The 21651-nt window shown below is 42.1% G+C and overlaps 2 protein-coding genes and 1 pseudogene across 2 annotated transcripts in view; 2 read left to right on the forward strand and 1 right to left on the reverse strand.

The window, feature by feature from the left end:
* Window positions 1–21426, forward strand: part of LOC105469004 (mast cell immunoglobulin like receptor 1) — a 54879-nt gene extending 33453 nt beyond the window's left edge. Inside the window, exon 10 of the mRNA XM_071083466.1 lies at window positions 21200–21426. The gene's annotated coding sequence lies outside the window, so the exon portion shown is untranslated. The remainder of the gene's footprint in view (window positions 1–21199) is intronic.
* On the reverse strand, window positions 14–20419 carry LOC105469003 (DNA polymerase gamma 2, accessory subunit). The gene is made up of 8 exons (XM_011719521.2): window positions 19742–20419; window positions 16195–16321; window positions 15967–16072; window positions 13772–13945; window positions 8647–8787; window positions 5750–5830; window positions 2883–2983; window positions 14–233 (listed from the first exon to the last, which is right to left on the reverse strand). Exons 1-8 carry the CDS (start codon window positions 20301–20303, stop codon window positions 68–70), a joined length of 1458 nt encoding a protein of 485 aa, XP_011717823.2. The 5' UTR covers window positions 20304–20419; the 3' UTR covers window positions 14–67.
* LOC105469002 (ATP synthase subunit f, mitochondrial pseudogene) lies at window positions 14108–15444 on the forward strand (annotated as a pseudogene).
* Window positions 21427–21651: the final 225 nt, after the last annotated feature.

Genomic DNA, 21651 nt, shown 5'->3' on the forward strand with positions numbered 1-21651 from the left:
TGAATCTGAGTGAACATAAGACAACCAAATTAGGAAAGAAGAATATTTATTATACAAATATAAAAATCTATACATTCTTAGCTGATGATATATACTTAATCAAAAAGTCTTTTAATTTGGATATATGCATCATTTCCTTTATTGTCGTGTCTCTGCTTCTCAGATGTATTAATCCATTCTCCAAAGTAGTTTCAGTGATCAAAACTGTGAAGAGGATACTCATTTCATCATACCTAAGAACAAAGTAGTTAAACAGACACATGAGCACAAATGTAAATGATAAATTCCTCCACGTTGCCAGCTGTCATGCCAGTGTCCATGCACTCTCAAGAGTCACAAACTCAGTCAGGGCTTGAGGGTGATCAAAAAAACCCAACATTTGTAAAGTTCTGAATCGTATTTAAAGTAAAATTTTCAGACAGTTTCTAACTTATTGCTAGAGCTGAAAAGTCATAAAATAAAATCAAATCTGAGAATAAACACTGGTACCTCAACACATCATTTGGGCATTTGGGGTGATAACACAGATGAACCTCATAATCTCCACCTTTTGGTTCTTGGACGCAATCCTAGAACAATTATTATTATTATTTTTTTTTTTTTTGAGACAGAGTCTTGCTCTGTCGCCCAGGCTGGGGTGCAGTGGCCGGATCTCAGCTCACTGCAAGCTCCGCCTCCCGGGTTTAGACCATTCTCCTGCCTCAGCCTCCCGAGTAGCTGGGACTACAGGCGCCCGCCACCTCGCCCGGCTAGTTTTTTGTATTTTTTAGTAGAGACGGGGTTTCACCGTGTTAGCCAGGATGGTCTCGATCTCCTGACCTCGTGATCCGCCCGTCTCGGCCTCCCAAAGTGCTGGGATTACAGGCTTGAGCCACCGCGCCCGGCCGAACAATTATTTTAGACGGAAGTCTCTTACAATAAACAATATTATAATAAAGATGCAATTTGGTATAACAAATTATACCAAAATCATGTTTCATTTATTACTGAGTATGCTAGCTTATAGCTTCTAGTTCAGTAATAACCAAACAGACAGACGCACGGCTGACCTTCTGTATGCTTACCAAGTCACACTATCTCATTACTGTTTATTTCTTTTGTAGGACTTCATCAGAAACTTTTTATTTCTGTTTGTTTATTGTCTATTTTGTCCTCCTAGAACATAAGCTTAACAAGAATAGTATGGCCAGGCGTGGTGGCTCATGCCTGTAATCTCAGCACTTTGGGAGGCCGAGGTGGGCGGATCACGAGGTCAGGAGTTCGAGACCAGCCTGGCCAACATAGTGAAACCCCATCTCTATTAAAACTACAAAAAATTAGCTGGGCATGGGGTGCCTGTAATCTCAGCTACTAGGGAGGCTGAGGCAGGAGAATCGCTTGAACCCGGGAGGCAGAGGTTGCAGTGAGCCGAGATCACACCATTGCACTCCAGCCCGGGAGACAGTGTGAGACTCTGTCTAAAAAAAAAAAAAAAAAAAAGAATAGTAAATTTTTCTATCTTGTTCACTACTATATCAAAGTGCATAAAATATAGTAGGTGCTTAATAATATTTTCATAAAAATATCCTCGGACAATAAAACCTTTACCATATAAAGAACAACTGCAACTTGATAATGTCCACATGGCTCAAAGTATAAGATTTTAGAACCTGAGAGGACAAGAAAGTTCAAGTGCTGCCCCTTCATTTTATACATAATAAAACCATTAGATGCTCTAATTATAGAGCATCTATAATCATCTTTTCTTTGGACATCATCTGAAAGGTGTATTTTTTTTTTTTTTTTTTTGAGAAGGAGTCTTGCTCTGTTGCACAGGATGGAGTGCAGTGGCTTGATCTCAGCTCACTGCAACCTCTGCCTCCTGGGTTCAAGCAATTCTCCTGCCTCAGCCTCCCAAGTAGCTAGGACTACAGGCACAAGCCACCATCGTTGGGTAATTTTTTGTATTTTTAGTAGAGACGGTGTTTCGCTATGTTGGCCAGGTTGGTCTTGAACTCCTGACCTCAGGTGATCCGCCCACCTCGACCTCCCAAAGTGCTGGGATTACAGGTGTGAGCCACTACGCCTGGCCTGGAAGGTGTATTTTAACAAATTTTCAGAGAACTTAAGATCAAAACACCATGCTTCACAACTTTTCACCCAAAAGATACACATTCAACGCAAAAAGTTTTAAAAATATAACAAGAATGGATTATTTAAAAACAACAATTAATGAGATAGCATGGGGTGAGACTAGACACAGAGAGCTCAATTAGGAGATGATTTCAATAATCCAGGCAAGAGATATTGTTGACTCTAGCTTGGGTAGTGGCAGCGAAGACAGAGATGGATTTGAGATACATTTAGAAGGCAAGCTTACAGCATTTGGTGATGGACTAGATATAGAGTATAAGGAAGAGGGAGGAGTTAAGGATGACAGCCAGTTTCTCTGTCTTGAGCAATTGGGTGAACAGAGGTGCCAATCCCTTAGAAGACTAGAATAGACTATCCCTCCAGAATAGAATTCCTTTCCACTCAGTCTCAGAATGGACCACAATGCCAGCAAAGACAGGCATTCCACTCATATTCCTTTAGTCTTGATTCAACACATGCTGTCTACATACATACTTTCATCCATAAGTGGATAAGCTGAGGTATACAAACTTCATGCCATTAAGTCTTGGAACTGCACATGGCATGTGCTCAAACACACTTTGCTGAATCCTGTTCCCTGCTGTAGCAATGAACTAAGTATACATAGTTCTGTAAAAAGGGAAGTGAGGAATAATTTAAAATTATATTTTATATATAAATTTAGAAGAGATTTGTTTCTGTAATTCATAAAGAAACATAATCAAAAACTGTTGAAGAAATACACTCTTTAATGATAATACAATTCTTACTTTGAATAAAGTTGTTCCAATGAGGACTGCATAGTTTCCAAATAACCAGGCCACACAGAAATTCCATTTTCTAGTAACTCATTAAACAGCCCTTGACAAACCTAGAAAGAAATAGAAAAACTTCAAATATGAAAGAAATAATGGTAGGTAGAGTGATTATCCTATTTTTGTGAAGCCACAGATCACCCTCTTCAATCTCTAAAATGGGTATGTTTCTTTATGTGATGTTAATGTTTATAACCTTCCATATCATATACTTCATAAACTGTATACTTCTGAAAATGAAGTAAGCATTGCAAAGCTGAGTACTAAATGCCAATCTTCTGAGAAATCTGTATGCCAAATAAGAATTTTTATTATCATCATTCAAAACACAAAATCAAAACAGATTCTGTCAGAAAAAAAACCAGGAGATGCAAAGGGCTGTATGAACTCAGAGCCCTCATCTGAGAGGTAAGACCTGAGCCCTAGGTTATACCATCAAGTCAGGAAGAGGAAGAAGAGCCAGGAAAGAAAAAGGATGAGGAAAAGGAGAGGAGTACTCCAGAAGCCAACCATGGAAAATGTCTCGAGACTGATCAACCAATTTCACATGAATGCTGGAGACAAAAGCTTGACTGGAAATACAGAAGTAATGATGAATAAATGACATAGTAAACTTTACTGTTTTCTTAACAAGCAATAGGGGAGCAAAACAAAGCATAATTTAAAACCCCCTTAACAGTCTAGCACCAACAGTCCAGAGCAGGGTTCCTTACCCTGGCACTGCTGACCCAGGGTGTTTAGCAGCATTCCTGGCCTCCAAGAGAGGCCCGCAGCACCCTCCCACTCTTAGGACAACCACAAATCTCTCCAGACATTACTAAATGGTGACTGAGCTACATCACCCTAGGAGTTTCCTAGCTGTAAGTGTATTAGGGAGGCTGCCATACCCTGGGAGAAAATGTGGGACATAAGCCAGTATCTTCTTTGAGTTCACTATCTCCCATCTTCCCAGACCTCTCCACAGAAGCCAGGGTCAGAAAGCTGAGGGACTCTCAAAGTCTTTAAATCGTTTTAGTGTCCACGTTCACGTCTGGACTGGGTCTCAATTACCCAGACAGAAATGATGACTGCTGAAGAAGTCTGTGGAACGAAATGAAAGCCATCCCCCATGGCTTTTCTTAAGAGTATTTAATCATCAGAACAAATTAGAAAAATCAAATTATATATCTAGAATGTTTGAATATAGTCAGTTATCAAAAGTGTTAAGTTCAAAGGGGAAAGGCTAGGCATGGTGGCTCACGCCTGTAATCCCAGCACGTTGGGAGGCCGAGGTGGGTGGATCACTTGAAGTCAGGAGTTAGAGACCAGCCTGGCCAACATGATGAAACCCTGTCTCTACTAAAAATACTAAAAAATCAGCCAGGTGTGGTCACCTGTAATCCTATCTACTAGGGAGGCTAAGGCAGGAGAATTGCTTGAACCTGGGAGGCAGAGTTTGCAGTGAGCCGAGATCGTGCCACTGCACTCCAGCCTGGGTGACAGAGCGAGACTCTGTCTCAAAAAAAAAAAAGTTCAAAGAGGAAAGAAATAATTCACTAACACCTGTACAAATATTTTAATTACTATGTCTACTCACGCACTAAAAAAATGAAACTATGGACATGAACAGCAAACCCACTGAATTATATTCAGCTTCTTTAACACACTTCAAAATTATATATAATCACAGTACTTACCCACAGTTCATTATTTAATTAAAGGTTTTTTTTTTTTTTTTTTTTTTTTTTTGAGATGGAGTCTCGCTCTGCCGCCCAGGTTGGAGTACAGTGGCCGGATCTCAGCTCACTGCAAGCTCCGCCTCCCAGGTTTACGCCATTCTCCTGCCTCAGTCTCCCGAGTAGCTGGGACTACAGGCGCCCGCCACCTCGCCCGGCTAGTTTTTTGTATTTTTAGTAGAGACGAGGTTTCACCGTGTTAACCAGGATGGTCTCGATCTCCTGACCTCGTGATTCGCCCGTCTCGGCCTCCCAAAGTGCTGGGATTACAGGCTTGAGCCACCGCGCCCGGCCGGTTTTTTGTTTTTTTCCCTGAAACAGGGTCTTGCTCTGTCACCCAGGCTGGCGTGCAGTGGTGCGATCTCAGCTCACTGCAACCTCCACCTCCCGGGTTCAAGTGATTCTTGTGCCTCAGCCTCCTGAATAGCTGGAATTACAGGCACACACCACTATGCCCAGCTAATTTTTGTATTTTTAGTAGAGACCAGGTTTTGCCATGTTGGCCAGGCAAATTAAAACTTTTTTTTTTTTTTTTTGAGACGGAGTCTGTTGCCCAGGCTGGAGAGCAGTGGTGTGATCTCAGCTTACTGCATCCTCTGCCACCCGGGTTCAAGTGATTCTCCTGCCTTAGCCTCCTGAGTAGCTGGGATTACAGGTGAGCGCCACTACACCCAGCTAATTTTTGTATTTTTAGTAGATGGGGTTTCACCACCTTGGCCAGGATGGTCTCCATCTCCTGACCTCGTGATCCGCCCGCTTTGGCCTCCCCAGGTGCTGGGATTACAGGCGTAAGCCACTGCACGCGGCCTAAAACATTTTAAAAAGCAAATGAATCAAAATAAAATTTTAAATGGCAAGCTATCAAGTTTAGAGTAATGGTTAGGTTGAGCATCCCTAATCAGAAAACCCAAAATCCAAAATGCTCCAAAACCTGAAACCTTGAGTTCAAAGGAAATGCTCATCAGAACATTTAAGATTTTGGATTTTTGGATTAGAGATGCAAATATACCAAAAAAATCCGAGATCCAAAACGGTCCTGGTCCAAAGTGTTTTGGTTAATACTCAACCTGTAATTAAAATCATGACATTTAAACTCATTTAACTCACCTGTCTTAGTTCCAATGTGGGGCCTCTTCCTACATCCAAAGCAACCTTAATAGGGGCTAAACAAGGGTGAAGTTTAAGTACCTAAGGCAATTAAATGGGGGAAGGAGAAGACAGGAAAGGGGGAAAAAGCATAGTTTGTTTAAATATAACAAAAGTTTAAATATAACACAAGTATTAACAAACACAGTTTCTTAACAGTTACAATTTTGTGTGTGAAAACAGAAGTTAGCTGAGGTCATAAAAACACCATGTAATAACACACTCAGCTGAGGTCATAAAAACACCATGTAATAACACACTCAGCTGCCCTCCAGATCTCTCCACTTAGATGTTTGACAGAAAGAAATTAAATTGGCCAGGCATGGTGGTGCATGCCTGTAACGCCACACTTTGGGAGGCTGAGGCAGGTGCATTTCTTGAGCTCAGGAGTTCGAGACCAGCCTGGGCAACACGGTGAAAGCTTCTCTCTACCAAAAAAACAAAAAAAAATTATCTGGGTGTGGCACACACCAGTAGTCCCAGCAACTCAGGTGGCTAAGGTGGGAAGAATGCTTGACCTGGGAGGTCAAGGTTGCAGTGAGTCCAAGATCGTGCCACTGCATTCCAGTCTGGGGGACAGAGTGAGATCCTGTCTCAAAAACAAAAAACAAAAAACAAAAAACAAAAAACAAAAAAAAACAAAAAACAAAAAAAACCACAAAGAAATTAACTTGAGACCCTCCCATTTTCTGACAACTCCCTCAGTCAAAATGCTTCTTCCAAGCATCACTTTGGACCCTACCAGCCAGGGCCACGTGGGTTAGCATTTCAACTTTCTCTCTCTTGTCAAAACCTACTGTTCCTCTCTTTTTATATATATTTTTTTCAATTAAAAAATTAATTTTTTTTTTTCCAGACAGGGTCTGGCTCTGTTGCCCAGGCTAGAATGCTCCACTCACTGCCTCACTGCAACCCCCGTCTCTGGGCTCAAGCTGTCCTCCCACTTCAGCCTCCTAAGTAGCAGGGACTACAGGTGCACACCACCATGCCCAGCTAGTTTTTAGTATTTTTTTTTGTAGAGACAAAGTTTTGCCATGTTGCCCAGACAGACTGGTCTCCAACTCCTGACCTGAATGATCCACCCACCTTGGCTTCCCAAAGTGCTGGGATTACAGGCGTGAGCCATTCAGCCCAGCCTGCTCTTCTCATTCATTAATTCATCCAACAAACATTTTAATGCCTCTGATACCAGGAACAGTTCCAGGTGCTAGGGGCAAAAATCTCTGTCTCTCATGGCAGGGAGAAACAGACAATAAAAAGAAGTAAATAATATATGTGAAGGTGGTAGGTGCTAAAAAAGGAAGAAGATGGAACATGCTGGCAAGGGGCAGGCTGGGGGAGGTTTTCAGCAACTTTAAGGTGGTCAGAGAAGGTCCTTTTCCTATGGTGACACTTGAGAGGACACTTGAAAGGAGATGGGGGGACAAGACGTGGATGATGGAGAAAGAGCACTCTAGGCAATGGGGAATACAAATGACAGGGCTCTGAGCTGGCAGCATCTCTGGCTGGCATGTTCTAGAAATAGCAAGGTCAGTGCTGTTGGAGCAGACTGAGTGAGGTGGAGAATAGCGGATCAAAAAGAGGGCTTCGGTTTTTCCTGAGTGAGATGAGAAGCTTTCCCGGAGGGCTCTGAGCAGAGGAGCAACACAACATGCACCTTTGAACAGAGCCACTCTATCGGGAGAGGAGGGGTGGCGGTGGCTTATAGCAGGGTGGTAGCAGGGGACAGGCTAGGAAGTGGTCAGACTCAGGATATGTTTTGAAGTTAGAGTCAAACAGGATTTGCTGACGGTTTGGAAGTGGAGTATAAGAAAAATAAAGGATTCCTTTCTTTATTAGCTACATACCCATCCCCCAGAACAATTTCTATAATCAGACTTCTCCATGGCTATAGCAGGCTAAATGAACACTGTATAAATTACTTAACTAAGCAGAGTGGTTTCCTACAAACTCATGGTTTCCAATCCCAGCTGAACACTCAAACTCAACATTACTTGTTAAAACTTTTGATTTGGGGCAGCTTCCTTTTATCTTCAAAGGGTATATGACTATTCCCCACTCGTGCCATTTAAACCCCCACACTCTTCCACCTTTAAACTAATAGTGCCTCCTAAATCCCTGAGAAAATAGAGGGTATCAGTAAAATGTCCTTCAAAGGCCAAAAAGCCCAGTAGCCTTTTTATTATCTCACTATCCTTTTTTTCTTCCCTGCTGTTTCAAATAACTCCTTTTCAAGACACATTCCTCTACTTGGGCTCTTGATCCCATCCTGACCCCTCCTCCTGTTTCCTTCATCTTGCCCCATTAGTCATTTATTTTCTCTCCTGTAACTTCAACTTCTCCTCTCAATTTTCTTTGATCCATAAAAATGCTCCAAGTGCATGTTCATGCACTAAAATCAGCCTTTCCAGGCCCACATCTAGCTCCTCTGATCCAGCGACCAGCCATGTGGCACGAGACCAGAAGCCAGATACCCGGGGGCAGAGAGGTCAACAGCACTGGTGTCCCTGATCCGGGTCTTTCTTCCTCCTATGTACCAATGCTTCAGCTTCTGATACAAATGGAAGCCACCAATGGAAAGGTTCAGGGGCTAGGAGTCACAGAGACAGCTGTCTGTTCACAATTAAACAGAAATGCCTTTGGGAATACTTATTAGGGATGCCTTGTTCTATTCTGTGAGAACCTGATTCTTATTCCTGTGGCCAGATTCTAAAAAAACTAAAAAATACTTAGACTACATGCACTAAATTTATTATTCACAGTTTATGTTAGAAACCAAGCACACTAACATTAAGAAAAAAACAACAACCACCCATATTTTTAGTTTCCCAAGCCTATCTCTAAAACATCAACAGCACCTTTCTATGAAGATTTTTCTTTCTTGTAAAGGAGTTCTCCGTCAGCTGGAGAGCATCATAGAGGTAGGCCAGCATGCCTCGGTCTAGATCCCCATTTACAGACAGCACACAAGGAACCACATTTTTTCGTCCATCTCGGCCCTTCACAGAAAAACAGAAGAAAAATAAAGAATCATTTCACAGAACTTTTTTTTTTTTTTTTTTTTCCCTGAGACGGAGTCTCACTCTGTTGCCTGGCCAGGCTGGAGTGCAGTGGTGCAATCTCAGCTCACTGCAACGTCCACCTCCCAGGTTCAAGTGATTCTCCTGCCTCAGCCTCCCGAGTACATATTTTAGACTTACACAATCGGAATACAAAAGTAAAGTTTCATTTTACAAAGCACCCACTCTGTACCAGGCCCGTGGTAGGCACTGGGCCCAAGAAGATGATAAAGATGCATTCTCTGCTCTCAGTGAGTCCAGTGTTTCATCAGCGAGGCCCAAATGTGAATTTTAAAACTATGGTGCTTGGTTGGGCTCTATCCCAGAGATTCTGAACGAACTCAACTGAAGTGGGACCTAGGCATCAATTTTTTCAACAGCCCTACAGACTATTTATTTAATGCTTCTGAGGTAAGAGTTAGTATTCAGAAAGGTAACCCTTTTTTTTTTTTTTTTTTTTTAAATACAGCCGGAGTCTCGCTCTGTCACCCAGGCTGGAGTGCAATGGCGTGATCTCACCTCACTGCCAACCTCCGCCACCCGGTTTCAAGTGATTCTCTTGCCTCAGTCTCCTGAGTAGCTAGGACTACAGGCGCAAACCACCATGTCCGGCTAATTTTTTTTCTATTTTTAGTAGAGACAGGGTTTCACCATATTGGCCAGGTTATTCTCAAACTCCTCAGCTCAGGTGATCCACCCACCTCAGCCTCCCAAAGTGCTGGGATTACAGGCGTGAACCACTGTGCCCGGCCTAGAAAGGTAACACTACAAGTAAAAATTGTTCCCTGATTATTCATAAAGTTCAGAAGAGGCCTTAGGGAAAAAAATGGTGTGCTTTAGGGAAAGGGATTTGGAGTATAATTTTCTGAAATGTAAAGTTATTTTCATAAAAAAAAATCTTTTAAAAACTTACTTTTTGCATTAAAGCCATAATTATGAAAATAAACATCATAGTACATGATATGAATTAAGTATTGATAAACAGACTTACTTCTCTAAATTAAAGAGGAATCATTTCAAATTTCTTAAAAATTTCAATCCTAGAAATTTTTTAAGTTTTGGATAAAAACAGTTGCACTTTCATCTTTCTTTTTTTGTAAATCATTATTCACCTGGATATTCATGTAATTTTTAAAAATACTTAAATAACCACCTTTGGCTAGAGTCACAGAACAAAAAAAAAAAAAAAAAAAAGAAAAGAAAAGAAAAAGAGAAAAGCCCACAAATTTAAATCCTCAGCTTCTGTTAATTATTCATGATCAGCCAGTCTTCATTAATACATATATATACTGACATTTTAAACCTATTTGAATTGCATATGATACTTTAAAGATTCACAAGAATTTGCCCTCAAAGGCAATAAACTTTCTGATACCTGGCACTCTATTCTACCAGTTATATTTCACACAGTTACAGAACTGATAGTTAATAAGATAAACTGGGCTGGGAGCAGTGGCTCATGTCTGTAATCCCAGCACTTTGGGAGGCCACGGTGGACGAATCACTTGAGTTCAGGAGTTCGAGACCAGCCTGGCCAACATGGTGAAACCCTATCTCTACTAAAAAGACAAAAATTAGCTGGGCGTGGTGGTGCATGCTTGTAGTCCCAGCTACTCGGCAGGCTGAGGCATGAGAATCACTTGAACCCAGGAGGTAAAGGTTGCAGTGAGCAGATATTGTGCCACTATACTCCAGCCTGAGTGACAGAGTGAGACTCCATCTCAAAAAAAAAAAAAAAAAAAAAGGACAAACTCAAGTATTGACAGATTCTGTGGTGTGATATGAATCAAACAAAATCTAAATCTGAATCTTTAAGTATGAAGAATGCTTTAGGCTGGGCACAGTGACTCACTCCTATAATCCCAGCACTCTGGGAGGCCAGGGCAGGAGGATCACTTGAGCCCAGGAGTTTGAGACCAGCCTGGGCAACATGGCAAGATCCCATCTCTATTTAAAACAAACAAACAAAAAACTGTTTAATGTTTTCTAATTTTTTGAAAATTGGATATCCAACAATGTCAGGATATCTGGTGGCAACTCTTCTACCAATATCTGATTTCTCACACCATCCAGAACAAATTATTTTCTATCCTAACTGTTGTTCAGCCTTTATTGGTCTGCTTCACTGTTCTCTAAAAAATATATTTGGACATTAACTATAAAATCAACTAAAAACATATACAAAACGGCCTAAGAGGCTGGGTGCAGTGGTTCACGCCTATAATCTCAGCACTTTGGGAGGCTGAAGCAGGAGGATCGCTTGAGCCCAGGAGTTCAAGACCAGCCTGAGCAACACAGTGAGACCCCGTCTCTATTAAATAATTTTTAGAAAGAAATGGCCTGAGAAACATTTCAAGAAAGCGTACTAAATGACAGAAGTTCTACTTAATATTTTATAACATGGTCAACTAATGATGAATAATTTTGTGAACTTTGGAAACAGAAAAGGAACAGTGTCATGGAAGAAAAAATTTCTGCAATAGGAAAACTCTTCATTAGTGAAAATGATACCAATAAAAGAACAAAATAATCTGGGCTTGGTGGCTACACATGTAATCTTAGCACTTAGAAAGGCAGAGGCAGGAGGACGGCTTGAGCCCAGGAGTTCAAGACCAGACTGGGCAACATAGTGAGACCCCATTCTTCATACAAAAGAAAGAAAAAAAAAAGAACAAAATAAGAGACTAATAGTGACAATACAAAAATCATCTTTAAATCCCTAGGCACAAGGTTGAGCTGTTCTTTAACTATGATAATTAACCAATAAGTTTCATTTGAGAGCTGAATACCCCAAAATGAAGTGTGATGGTGGTGGAGTTAAAGGAAAATGTTCACCAGTTAAACCTTCTAGTTTTTCATTAGTTATTCATATTTAAAAACTCCAGCCTGGTCAATATGGTGAAACCCTGTCTCTACTAAACATACAAAAATTACCCGGGCGTGGTGGCGCGTGCCTGTAGTCCCAGCTACTCAGGAGGCTGAGGCAGAAGAACCACTTGAACCTGGGAATCGCGACACTGCACTCTGGCCTGGGCAACAGAGTGAGACGCCGTCTCAAAAAATAAAAATTAATCTACTTTCTACTCATTATATATAAACTCCTATGTTTTTGCTATGTATTTTTTCTTTTTTTTGTTGAGACATGGTCTCATCCTGTTGTACAGGCTGGAGTGCAGTAGCACAGTCTTGGCTCACTGATGATCCTGGAACAATATATTGCTACAAAAGGTAAGGAAGTGCTCGTCAAGACAATGATGGAGATATGTCAAAAGGACACTGGCCAAGTCTAGGACAATTTGACCATCAAAATAAATAATGACAGTAACACACTGTAACCTACTGAGAAAGTAATCTGTGAATCCACACCAATATAAAAAAAAAATGGGGGAGAAGGAAAAGCTCTACTCTACAGTATATTGCTGACCAGTAAATCTAGAAGGAATGATGGAATTTGGTTTAAAAAAACAAAAACAAACAAACAAAAAAAAAAACGAAAGGGGAAAAAAACACCATTGGCAAATATCATAGTACTAACTGATTTCAGCAAGAATCATCAAGGGATGCTGCAATCAGTAAGACAAAATTTGGTGACATGGCCAAACATGGTGACTCATTCCTATAATCCAAGCATTTTGGGAGGCTGAGGCAGGAGGATTGCTTCATCCCAGGAGTTTGAGACCAGCCCAGGAAACAAAGCTAGACCCCGTCTCTACAAATATTAAACAATTAGTCAGGTGCGGTGATACATGCTTGTAGTCCTAGCTACTTGGGAGGCTGAGACAGGATTGCTTGAGCTCAAGAGTTTGAGGTTGCAGTGAGCTATCACCACACCACTGTGTTTCAGCCTGAGCGATAGAGTGAAATCCTGTCTCAAAAAAAACCCTTTAAAGAAAAAAAAAAAAAAAAAAATCACCATTTGGCAAACCTCACAGTAATAACTGATCTAGGCAAGAATCATCAATGGATGCTGCAACCAGTAAGGCAAAATTTGGTGACAAAGAAATTATCTGCATCATCTTAAAGTATCTGCCCAAGACACTTAATTAATTACTAATTTTTTTTTTTTTTTTTGATGGAGTCTCACTCTGTCGCCAGGCTGGAGTACAGTGGCACGATCTTGGCTCACTACAACCTCCACCTCCCGGGTTCAAGCGATTCTCCTATCTCAGCCTCCCAAGTAGCTGGGACTATAAGGGCACGCCACCACACCCAGCTAATTTTTGTATTTTCAGTAGAGACGGGGTTTCACCATGTTGGCCAGGATGGTCTCAATCTCTTGACCTTGTGATCCTCCCACTTCAGCCTCCCAAAGTGCTGGGATTACAGGCATGAGCCACCGCGCCTGGCCATTAGTTAATTCATAAGTACAAAATATTTATTAACTTTACATTGGAGAAATCTGGTAGACACAATCTTAACTAAATGATAAAAGTTAACATCACCAGTAACACTCCTCATGACACACTGAGAAGACAGCAGCACCACTTCTGTAGTACTCCCGACAAAAATATATAAATCACGTGGAAACAGCAGACAGATCCCAGTCAAGGCATATTCTACAGACTAACTAGACTGTACTCTTCAAAAATGTCAAGGTCACGCAGGACAAGAGGAACTGTTCATTTGAAGGAGAGTAAAGGCATATGACAACTACATGAAAGATAAGATCTTGGACCTACAAAGGCCATTATTGAGATAATCAGTGCAATTTGTAGGGCTCGGTGGCAATAGTGGATTACTGTTAATTTCCTGATTTTGATGGTTGGATTGTAGTTATGTAGTGAGTGTCTCTGCATCTGAAAAATACACAATGAAGTATTAAGGGGTCATGGAACACCATGTTTGCACCTTATTCTCAAATGGTTCAGAAATGATTATAGAGAATCTGGGTAAAAAATACATAGGAGCTCGAGGTAAAACATACATGTAATTTAGATACGTTGCCAGGGTACATGTGTAAAAGTTCTTGATCTCCTAGGTTCCACAGGGTTTCTATCGGCTCCTTTCCCCAGGGAAAACTGTAGTAAAGTTTGTTTCCTTTCCTGCCTTCTTCATCCTGACAGTCACTGCTGCTGAAGTTAGATGGACTCATGGCAAACTGGAAAAGAAAATTTAAGTTTGTCTTAACATATAAATACATGCTAATTTAACCCTACTCCCATAATTATCTGTAAGAATTTAAATTGATACTTTTTAATTCAGCAAATGTGTGAAACTGTCAAGTACTGAAAACAAATTTTAAAACATATTCTAATTTAGTTTTTTTTTTTTTTTTGAGATGTGTCTCATTCTGTTGCCCAGGTTAGAGAGTGCAGTGGCTATTCACAGGTGCAATCATAGCTCACTGCTGCCTCCTACTGCTGGCCTCAAGCAATCCTCCTGCCTTAGGATTCAGAGTAGCTGGGACCACAGGTTGCTGAAATTTAATTTTTAAAAAGTGAAAATACTGGCTGGGCGCAGTGGCTCACGCCTGTTATCCCAGCTCTTTGGGAGGCCAAGGCAGGGGGATCACTTGAGCTTAGGACTTCAAGACCAGCCTGGGCAACAGAGCAAGACTTCATCTCCACAAATAATAAAAGAAGTTGCAGTGAGTTGTGACTGTGCAACTGCACTCCAGCCTGGGCCAAAGAGTGAGATTATGTCTCTAAAAAAATGAAGATGGCGTCAGTTGTACCAGTGAAGGACGAGACACTTCTGGAGGTCAAACTAGGGGAGCTGCCAAGGTGGATCTTGATGTGGGACTTCAGCCCTAGTGGCACTGCTGGAGCGTTTCGAAGAGGTTACTACTGGTACTACAACAAGTACATCAACATGAAGAAGGGGAGCATCTCAGGGTTTACCACGGTGCTGGCAGCCTACATGCTCTTCATCTACTGCCTTTCCTACAATGAGCTCAAGCACGAGTGGCTACGCAAGTACCCTGAAGAAGACACACTCTGTACTCCCCCAACAACCTTCTTGGCCAGAGCCCCTCCATAAGGAACACAATCTCGATTGTTGCTGAATCCTTTCATATCCTAATGGGAATTAACCTCCAAATATAAGATGACTGGTACTTGTGGAAAAAAAAAATAACAAAAACAGACAACAAAAATAAAAGTGAAAATACTGAGTATATTGCTTAAAGTATTGTTTTTTAGTAGGAAAGAACTACAGAGAAAAAACTGTTGATGTTATCCAGCCTTTTTATGGCCAATGAGGAAGAGGGGATGTTAACTATGAACTAAACTGGGATAAAGAAGAAAGTAACAGATAGTCCAGTCCTCATTCTCACCCTTCTGTGAAGTTCTTGATGACTTGTGATTATTCCATACAGTTTAAATGGGTATTTGGGGATGTTTGAGTCGGGAAATGGTAACATAACACATGGCGAGATAAAAATGCTTACTTCAACTCTTTTCTTCAGTGAGTACTAAAACTTGATTATCAATTACAGAGCCATTTTGACTAGTATGGAAAGTTCATGGAGGTAGGTAGGAAAAGCTGAAGCTGTGACAATGGTCAAGAGTCAAACTCTACATCAGCCAGAAATGCTAGGTGAGGGCTTTGAATTTCACCTTATACAGAAAGGCTAATCAACAAACACATCTGAGTCCAACAAATGTTTTTACCAAAGTAACTTTGTAATCTGGAACAATGAAAACCATTACAGTGGCCGGACGCGGTGGCTCAAGCCTGTAATCCCAGCACTTTGGGAGGCCGAGACGGGCGGATCACGAGGTCAGGAGTTCGAGACCATCCTGGCTAACCCGGTGAAACCCCGTCTCTACTAAAAAATACAAAAAACTAGCTGGGCGAGGTGGTGGGCGCCTGTAGTCCCAGCTACTCGGGAGGCTGAGGCAGGAGAATGGCGTAAAAACCCGGGAGGCAGAGCTTGCAGTGAGCTGAGATCCGGCCACTGCACTCCACCCTGGGCGACACAGCGAGACTCCGTCTCAAAAAAAAAAAATAAATAAAAAAATAAAAAAAAGAAAAAAAGAAAACCATTACAAAGAGGTTTTTTATTTGTATAACATATTAATAGCTACATACATCAAATAAAATTTCATGTATGTCAGAAGAATTACCACTGATACATTATGACAGTTTATTAACTATTAAAGTTTATTGTTGCAGTACCTTTCTCCACCATTGGAGTCGATGACGTAACCAGAAATCAAGCCATTGGTTTGAAGTTCTCGCAGGAGTAAACCATACTAATGAAGCTTCAGTCTTCTCACCAATTCTTTAGATATAAAAAATATCACGAAGTTAGCTTATCTGAAAATTATATAATCTATCCCAAGTGGAAATGACTGGTTTTTGACTATTTAAATACAAGGCCAAGTTATTTGCCACTTTTTATACCTTTTAACACCATTTGGTATCTGCTTAGTGTCAAAAACAGGATGAAAACACACTCCAATCTGAGCAAGGCCATAAGGTAGCCTCTTGTTTACCAGATCCAGGCAATTAACATAGTGTTCCAAGGCACCTGTCAAAACATAAATCATTGTATACATCTAGTCCACAAACCCAAATCACTTTTGTCAATAGATACATCAATAGTAGTAATAATGTTAACACAGCAGTACAAGTATCATGGAGCTATAAAGACAGATCTTGGCCGGGCTCGGTGGCTCATGCCTATAATCCCAGCACTCTGGGAGGTCGAGGTGGGCAGATTGCTTGAGCTCAGGAGTTCTGAGACCAGACTGGGCAACACAGCAAAACCTCATCTCTAAAAATATACAAAAATAAGCCAGGCATGATGGTGTGTGCCTTGTAGTTCCAGCTACTCGGAAAGCTGGTAGGTGGATCACTTTAGCCTGGGAGGCCAAGGTTGCCGTGAGCTGGGATGGTGCCACTGTGCTCCAGCCTGAGTAACAGAGTGAGACCCTGTCGATCACCACTTAATTCTAGGTAGTTTCACCCCGACTTTTTTTTTTTTTTCAGAGACAGAGTCTCGCTCTGTCGCCCAGGCTGGAGTGCAGTGGCCGGATCTCAGCTCACTGCAAGCTCCGCCTCCCGGGTTCACGCCATTCTCCTGCCTCAGCCTCCCGAGTAGCTGGGACTACAGGCGCCCGCCACCTCACCCGGCTAGTTTTTTGTATTTTTTAGTAGAGACGGGGTTTCACCGGGTTAGCCAGGATGGTCTCGATCTCCTGACCTCGTGATCCGCCCGTCTCGACCTCCCAAAGTGCTGGGATTACAGGCTTGAGCCACCGCGCCGGCCCCGACTTTTTAGTTTGAAATTTTCTTTTCTTTTTTTTTTCTGAGATGGAGTCTCCCTCTGTCGCCCAGGCTGGAGTGCAGTGGTGTGGTCTCGGCTCATTGCAGCCTCCGCCTTCCGGGTTCATGCCATTCTCCTGCCTCAGCCTCCCTAGTAGCTGGGACTACAGGCGCCCGCCACCATGCCCAGCTAATTTTTTTTGTATTTTTAGTAGAGACGGGGTTTCACCGTGTTAGCCAGGATGGGCTCCATCTCCTGACCTCGTGATCTGCCCACCTCAGCCTCCCAAAGTGTTGGGATTACAGGCATGAGCCACCTTGCCCAGCGAAGATTTTCAAATCTACAAGAAAGTTGAAAAAATAATAAACATCCATATAGAGTGAACACTTGTATACCCTTTACCTAGATTCATCAATTATCAATATTTTGCTACATTTTTTTTCTTGTTCACTCCCAAATACTGCAGCATGCATCTTCTAAAAATAAAAATATTTCCTATATACCATTATACCACCATAAAAAGTAAACCATAATACCACAATATAATCTAACATATGGCAGATATTTTATTTGTTCCAATTTTCACCCCAAATATCTTTTACTGTTCTGTTTCTTTCCAATTAAGATTCATGTATGGCATTCTGAGTAGGTTTCTTTCATCTCTTTGAATCTAGAACATTTCCCCTGACTCCTTTCCCCCTTAATTTTGCTATTAATGACACTAACTTTTGAGTCCAGTTTAGTCACAGATTATCCCACATTTGGAATTTGTCTGATTGTTTCCTTATGATTTCTGCTAATCATTTTTAGCAAAATACTACATAGTAGATGTGTGTATCTTATTGCATAATAACAGGAGGAACATGTTATCAAGTTATTCCACTACTGATGACACCAAATTTGATTACTTGGTTAAGGTAGTAAATATCCACTCCCCAATAATATCCTGCTCCCCAACAGTATTTCACCCAATATTTTAGAATCCATTGATGACGGTTGCTTGAATCAATTGTATCAGGGATTGCAATATTAAGAAATGGTGAATTTTCTAATGTATCTTTCCTTCTACATTTATTCCATAGCTTCTGTAAAAACACAAGCTTTCTCTACCTCTTCCCCACACTCCCGACCTCTAGGCTCAATTATTTGTTTTTGATTAATACTATGGACTCTTAGATTTTAATCAATGTGTTATGATCCATTATCATTAATATGTATCTTAATGTTCAATTTGTCCTAGACGTAGCCAGTGACAACCCTTCTCAAGTCAGCATCTGTGACCTTTTGATATGACCCATTAGTCTTCAAGCAATTCTTTGCTTTTTAGCACCATAAAGTGTTTCAAACTCACCTTGTACTTCCCCTAACCCCAGAACTGGAATCAGCCATTTCTCCCAGTACTGGTTCACCTTAGACAAGATCTGGGCACTAGGTGTGCTCACTGCTACGGAGGGACATTGCTTCTAGGAACATTCAATGAAGAAAGTTAGGAAATATATTTTTAAAAACCATAAGGTTAGGCAGTGTGGCTCACACTTGTAATCCCAGCACTTTGGGAGGCCAAGACGGGCAGATTGCTTGAGCTCAGGAGTTCAAGACCAGCCTGGACAACATGGCAAAACCTCATCTCTACGAAAAACACAAAAATTAGCTGGGTGTGGTGGCATGCGCCTGTAGTCCCAGCTACTTGGGAGGCTGAGGTGGGAGGTTCACTTGAGCCTCAGAGGTTGAGGCTGCAGTGAGCCATGATCACACCACTGCACTACTGCACTCAAGTCTAGGTGACAGAGTGAGACCCATATTCGATTTTAATTTACTCATATTCAATTTTAATTTACCAATTCATATTTAACATTAGTTTATACGTACCTTCTTTTACATATTATCTCTTTTTTTACAATGAAAATCTTGGTTCCTAATAACAACTAACCCAACTATTTTTTTTTTTTTGAGACGGAGTTTTGCTCTTGTCACCCAAGCTGGAGTGCAGTGGTGTGATCTCGGCTCACTGCAACCTCTGCCTCCTGGGTTCAAGCGATTCTCCTGCCTCAACTTCCCAAGTAGCTTGTTCACTCCCAATACTGCAGCATGCATCTTCTAAAAATAAAAATATTTTTATTTTTATTTAATTCGCCATCACAGCCGGCTAATTTTTGTCTTTTTAGTAGAGATGGGGTTTCACCATGTTGGCCAGGCTGGTCTCCAACTCCTGACCTCAGGTGATCCACCCGGCTCAGCCTTCCAAAATGCTGGGATTACAGGCGTGAGCCACTGCGCCCGGCCTGGATTTATCCTGTGATACACATGAAATAGTTTCAGAATTATAATTTCAACATTTCTACTTGGAATAAATCTAAGAAAAGTTCAAAACGTCTTTGTAGTTCCTTATGCACTTAGACTACACTGCACTAAATGACAGCACTGTGTTCAAAAGTTGCCCCGTGAAATTGAGAGCGTTTCCAGGTCCTTCGGACAGATTCTTTAAGGAACAGCAATGATTCCAAGGACCAGTTTTCTCCAGGGTAGAGCACTGTTAATATACTCGATTACTTCAAAAAGATGAGAACTAGCTAACTTCCTTTGCATGGGAATAAAGGGCCAGTTGCAATCCCCAAGATCCAGCAAGACTGCCTCGCCTTTCCACCCCACACCTGTTTTGAAGCATGAAATCGTGAAGCATACCGTGAAGAAGGTTCTCCCGTAGTTTCCCAGAAGTTTTTAATACGTTCTCAAGAAATGCTACTAGCTGTTCCTTACTCAGCTCTTTGTCTTGCAAGATTTCGCGTAGAGTTTCTGCAGAAACTAACCTGAAGGCACTGTCCCCGGGTAGCAAAGGGCCTGGTTCGTGGTGGAGAGCGTCCACCGGGAATACCTGCTCCCTGAACACCACCACCGAGGTCCACCATTCTGCGGCGAGGTTCTTCCGCAACTCTACGCCCAAGGGTCCAAAGCCGGGGTGGCACCCACTCAGAAGAGAATCCCGGCTAAGCTGCTGCTTGCTTCCACTTAGGAAATGCCTTCTCTGACAGATCTCTAACAGCGCCTCGCTTCCCTCTCCAGACCCGGGGGCTTCTGGGTGCTCGCCGTTCCCCTCGAGCTCCGCGTGCGACCTCAGGTGTCCTCCTTGGGGGCTACTCCTTTCCGTCAACAGCTCCGGCTGCCCCGCATCTACTCGACCCCCAAATCCAGACAACAGGCACCTGCAGACCTTATGGCAGGCCCTGACGGCAACACGAGCGCGCATCTCCCTCCGAAGTTAAAGAGCACGCTCTCCCATCACTCAGCGTATCCCAACAAGCCGCCACCACCGTTAACAGAATCCGGGCAGGCCAGGGCGCAGGCGCAACGGAGGCGAGCGTGCTTGCGGGCGGCAGGCCCCACCCCGGAAGCGCATCTCTGTGTTCCGGCGGCTGCCTTCCCCCGCACACCATGGCGGACGCCGGCTAGGATGGTTCTTTACTAGCTTGCAGTTCGTCTCGCGCCCCTCCCCTCACATCCATCTTTTTTTTTCCTCGTAAGCACCTATAAAGGTTATTCCCACCTAGTTATAACCGTGCTGTAGCCACTTGAGTCACTTCTTTCTGCCACTGTTTGGCAGCCCAGAAAATTAAAATACTTAAGTATTATCCAAATCACCTTCTATATACACCTCAAACACTTTTAGACTGAGGTGTAGATAGATGGTGATTTGGATAACACCAGATTTGTCATTTGGTTCCCATTTAAAGAGTTTTAGTCCTTTACGGTAGTTAAGCCCAGGCCTTAACTGTAGGCAAATGCTGCCGCCAGGTGGCCTAGGCCTAACCCCAGAGCCGTTGTCTTGACTGGTCTTGACGCTTAAGCTCCCGGGGGTGCGATGGGACTTTGTGACTGAAGTAGTGGTACAGTCATTTTAAATATTGCAGTGGCTTCCAAAGGGCAGTCCTCAGCCAGCAGCATCCGCCTCACCTGGGAATGCACTAGAAATAAACCAAGGGGCCCTGACACGTCTTAAACCCTCCTGGTGAGACAGAAAACTACGTATGTGCGATTTCTTCTAGGGGACCCTTCTATGGGTTCATCAAAACGAGACTTGTGACTGTTTTAAGAGACTCATGATCACATCGCAGGTTTCTGATTTTATAATTTCTATTTAAATAGGTCGACACCTTAAGAACCTCCCAGAAAGTGGAAAAGTGGTATACCCAGACTGAGGAAGTCTGATTCCAAAGTCCATGATTTCTTACACCAGCTTCACTCAGTTGAACAATCTGCATTTCACTGTGATACTACCAAACTACCACTGGATTAAGCGTGGGTACCAGCAATTGAGTTAATGTAACTTAGAACTTTTTTTTTTATCATTAATAAAAGTGCTGTACCAGGTTCAGGAAATAGTTCTTTACAAGTGTTTAAAAAAAGGCCAGCTACAAAGTGCAACAGTATTGCTGAAAAGCAAATCTAGTAATTAACTGCAAAGCTGGGTACTACTACTGCCAGGTGTTTTCCACATTCAGGAATTCACACCAGGTAAGAGGCCTATACGCAAATAAATAAATAGAGAGAATGGGGAGAAAAATCACATTTATTAGTTAAAGACAACCACAGGCTGG

Source organism: Macaca nemestrina, chromosome 17 (genome assembly GCF_043159975.1).
Source record: "Macaca nemestrina isolate mMacNem1 chromosome 17, mMacNem.hap1, whole genome shotgun sequence".
NCBI classification, from domain to species: Eukaryota; Metazoa; Chordata; class Mammalia; order Primates; family Cercopithecidae; genus Macaca; species Macaca nemestrina.

Excerpts from the sequence above, each read along its gene's own strand:
- LOC105469003 (XM_011719521.2), bottom strand. The coding sequence starts at position 20,303 with ATGCGCGCTCGTGTTGCCGTCAGGGCCTGCCATAAGGTCTGCAGGTGC. Across the intron at positions 16,322-19,741 it reads ACGGGAGAACCTTCTTCACG|GTGCCTTGGAACACTATGTT; the intron begins GTATGCTTCACG and ends ATGTTTTGACAG. Across the intron at positions 2,984-5,749 it reads CCACATTGGAACTAAGACAG|GTTTGTCAAGGGCTGTTTAA; the intron begins GTGAGTTAAATG and ends ATTTCTTTCTAG.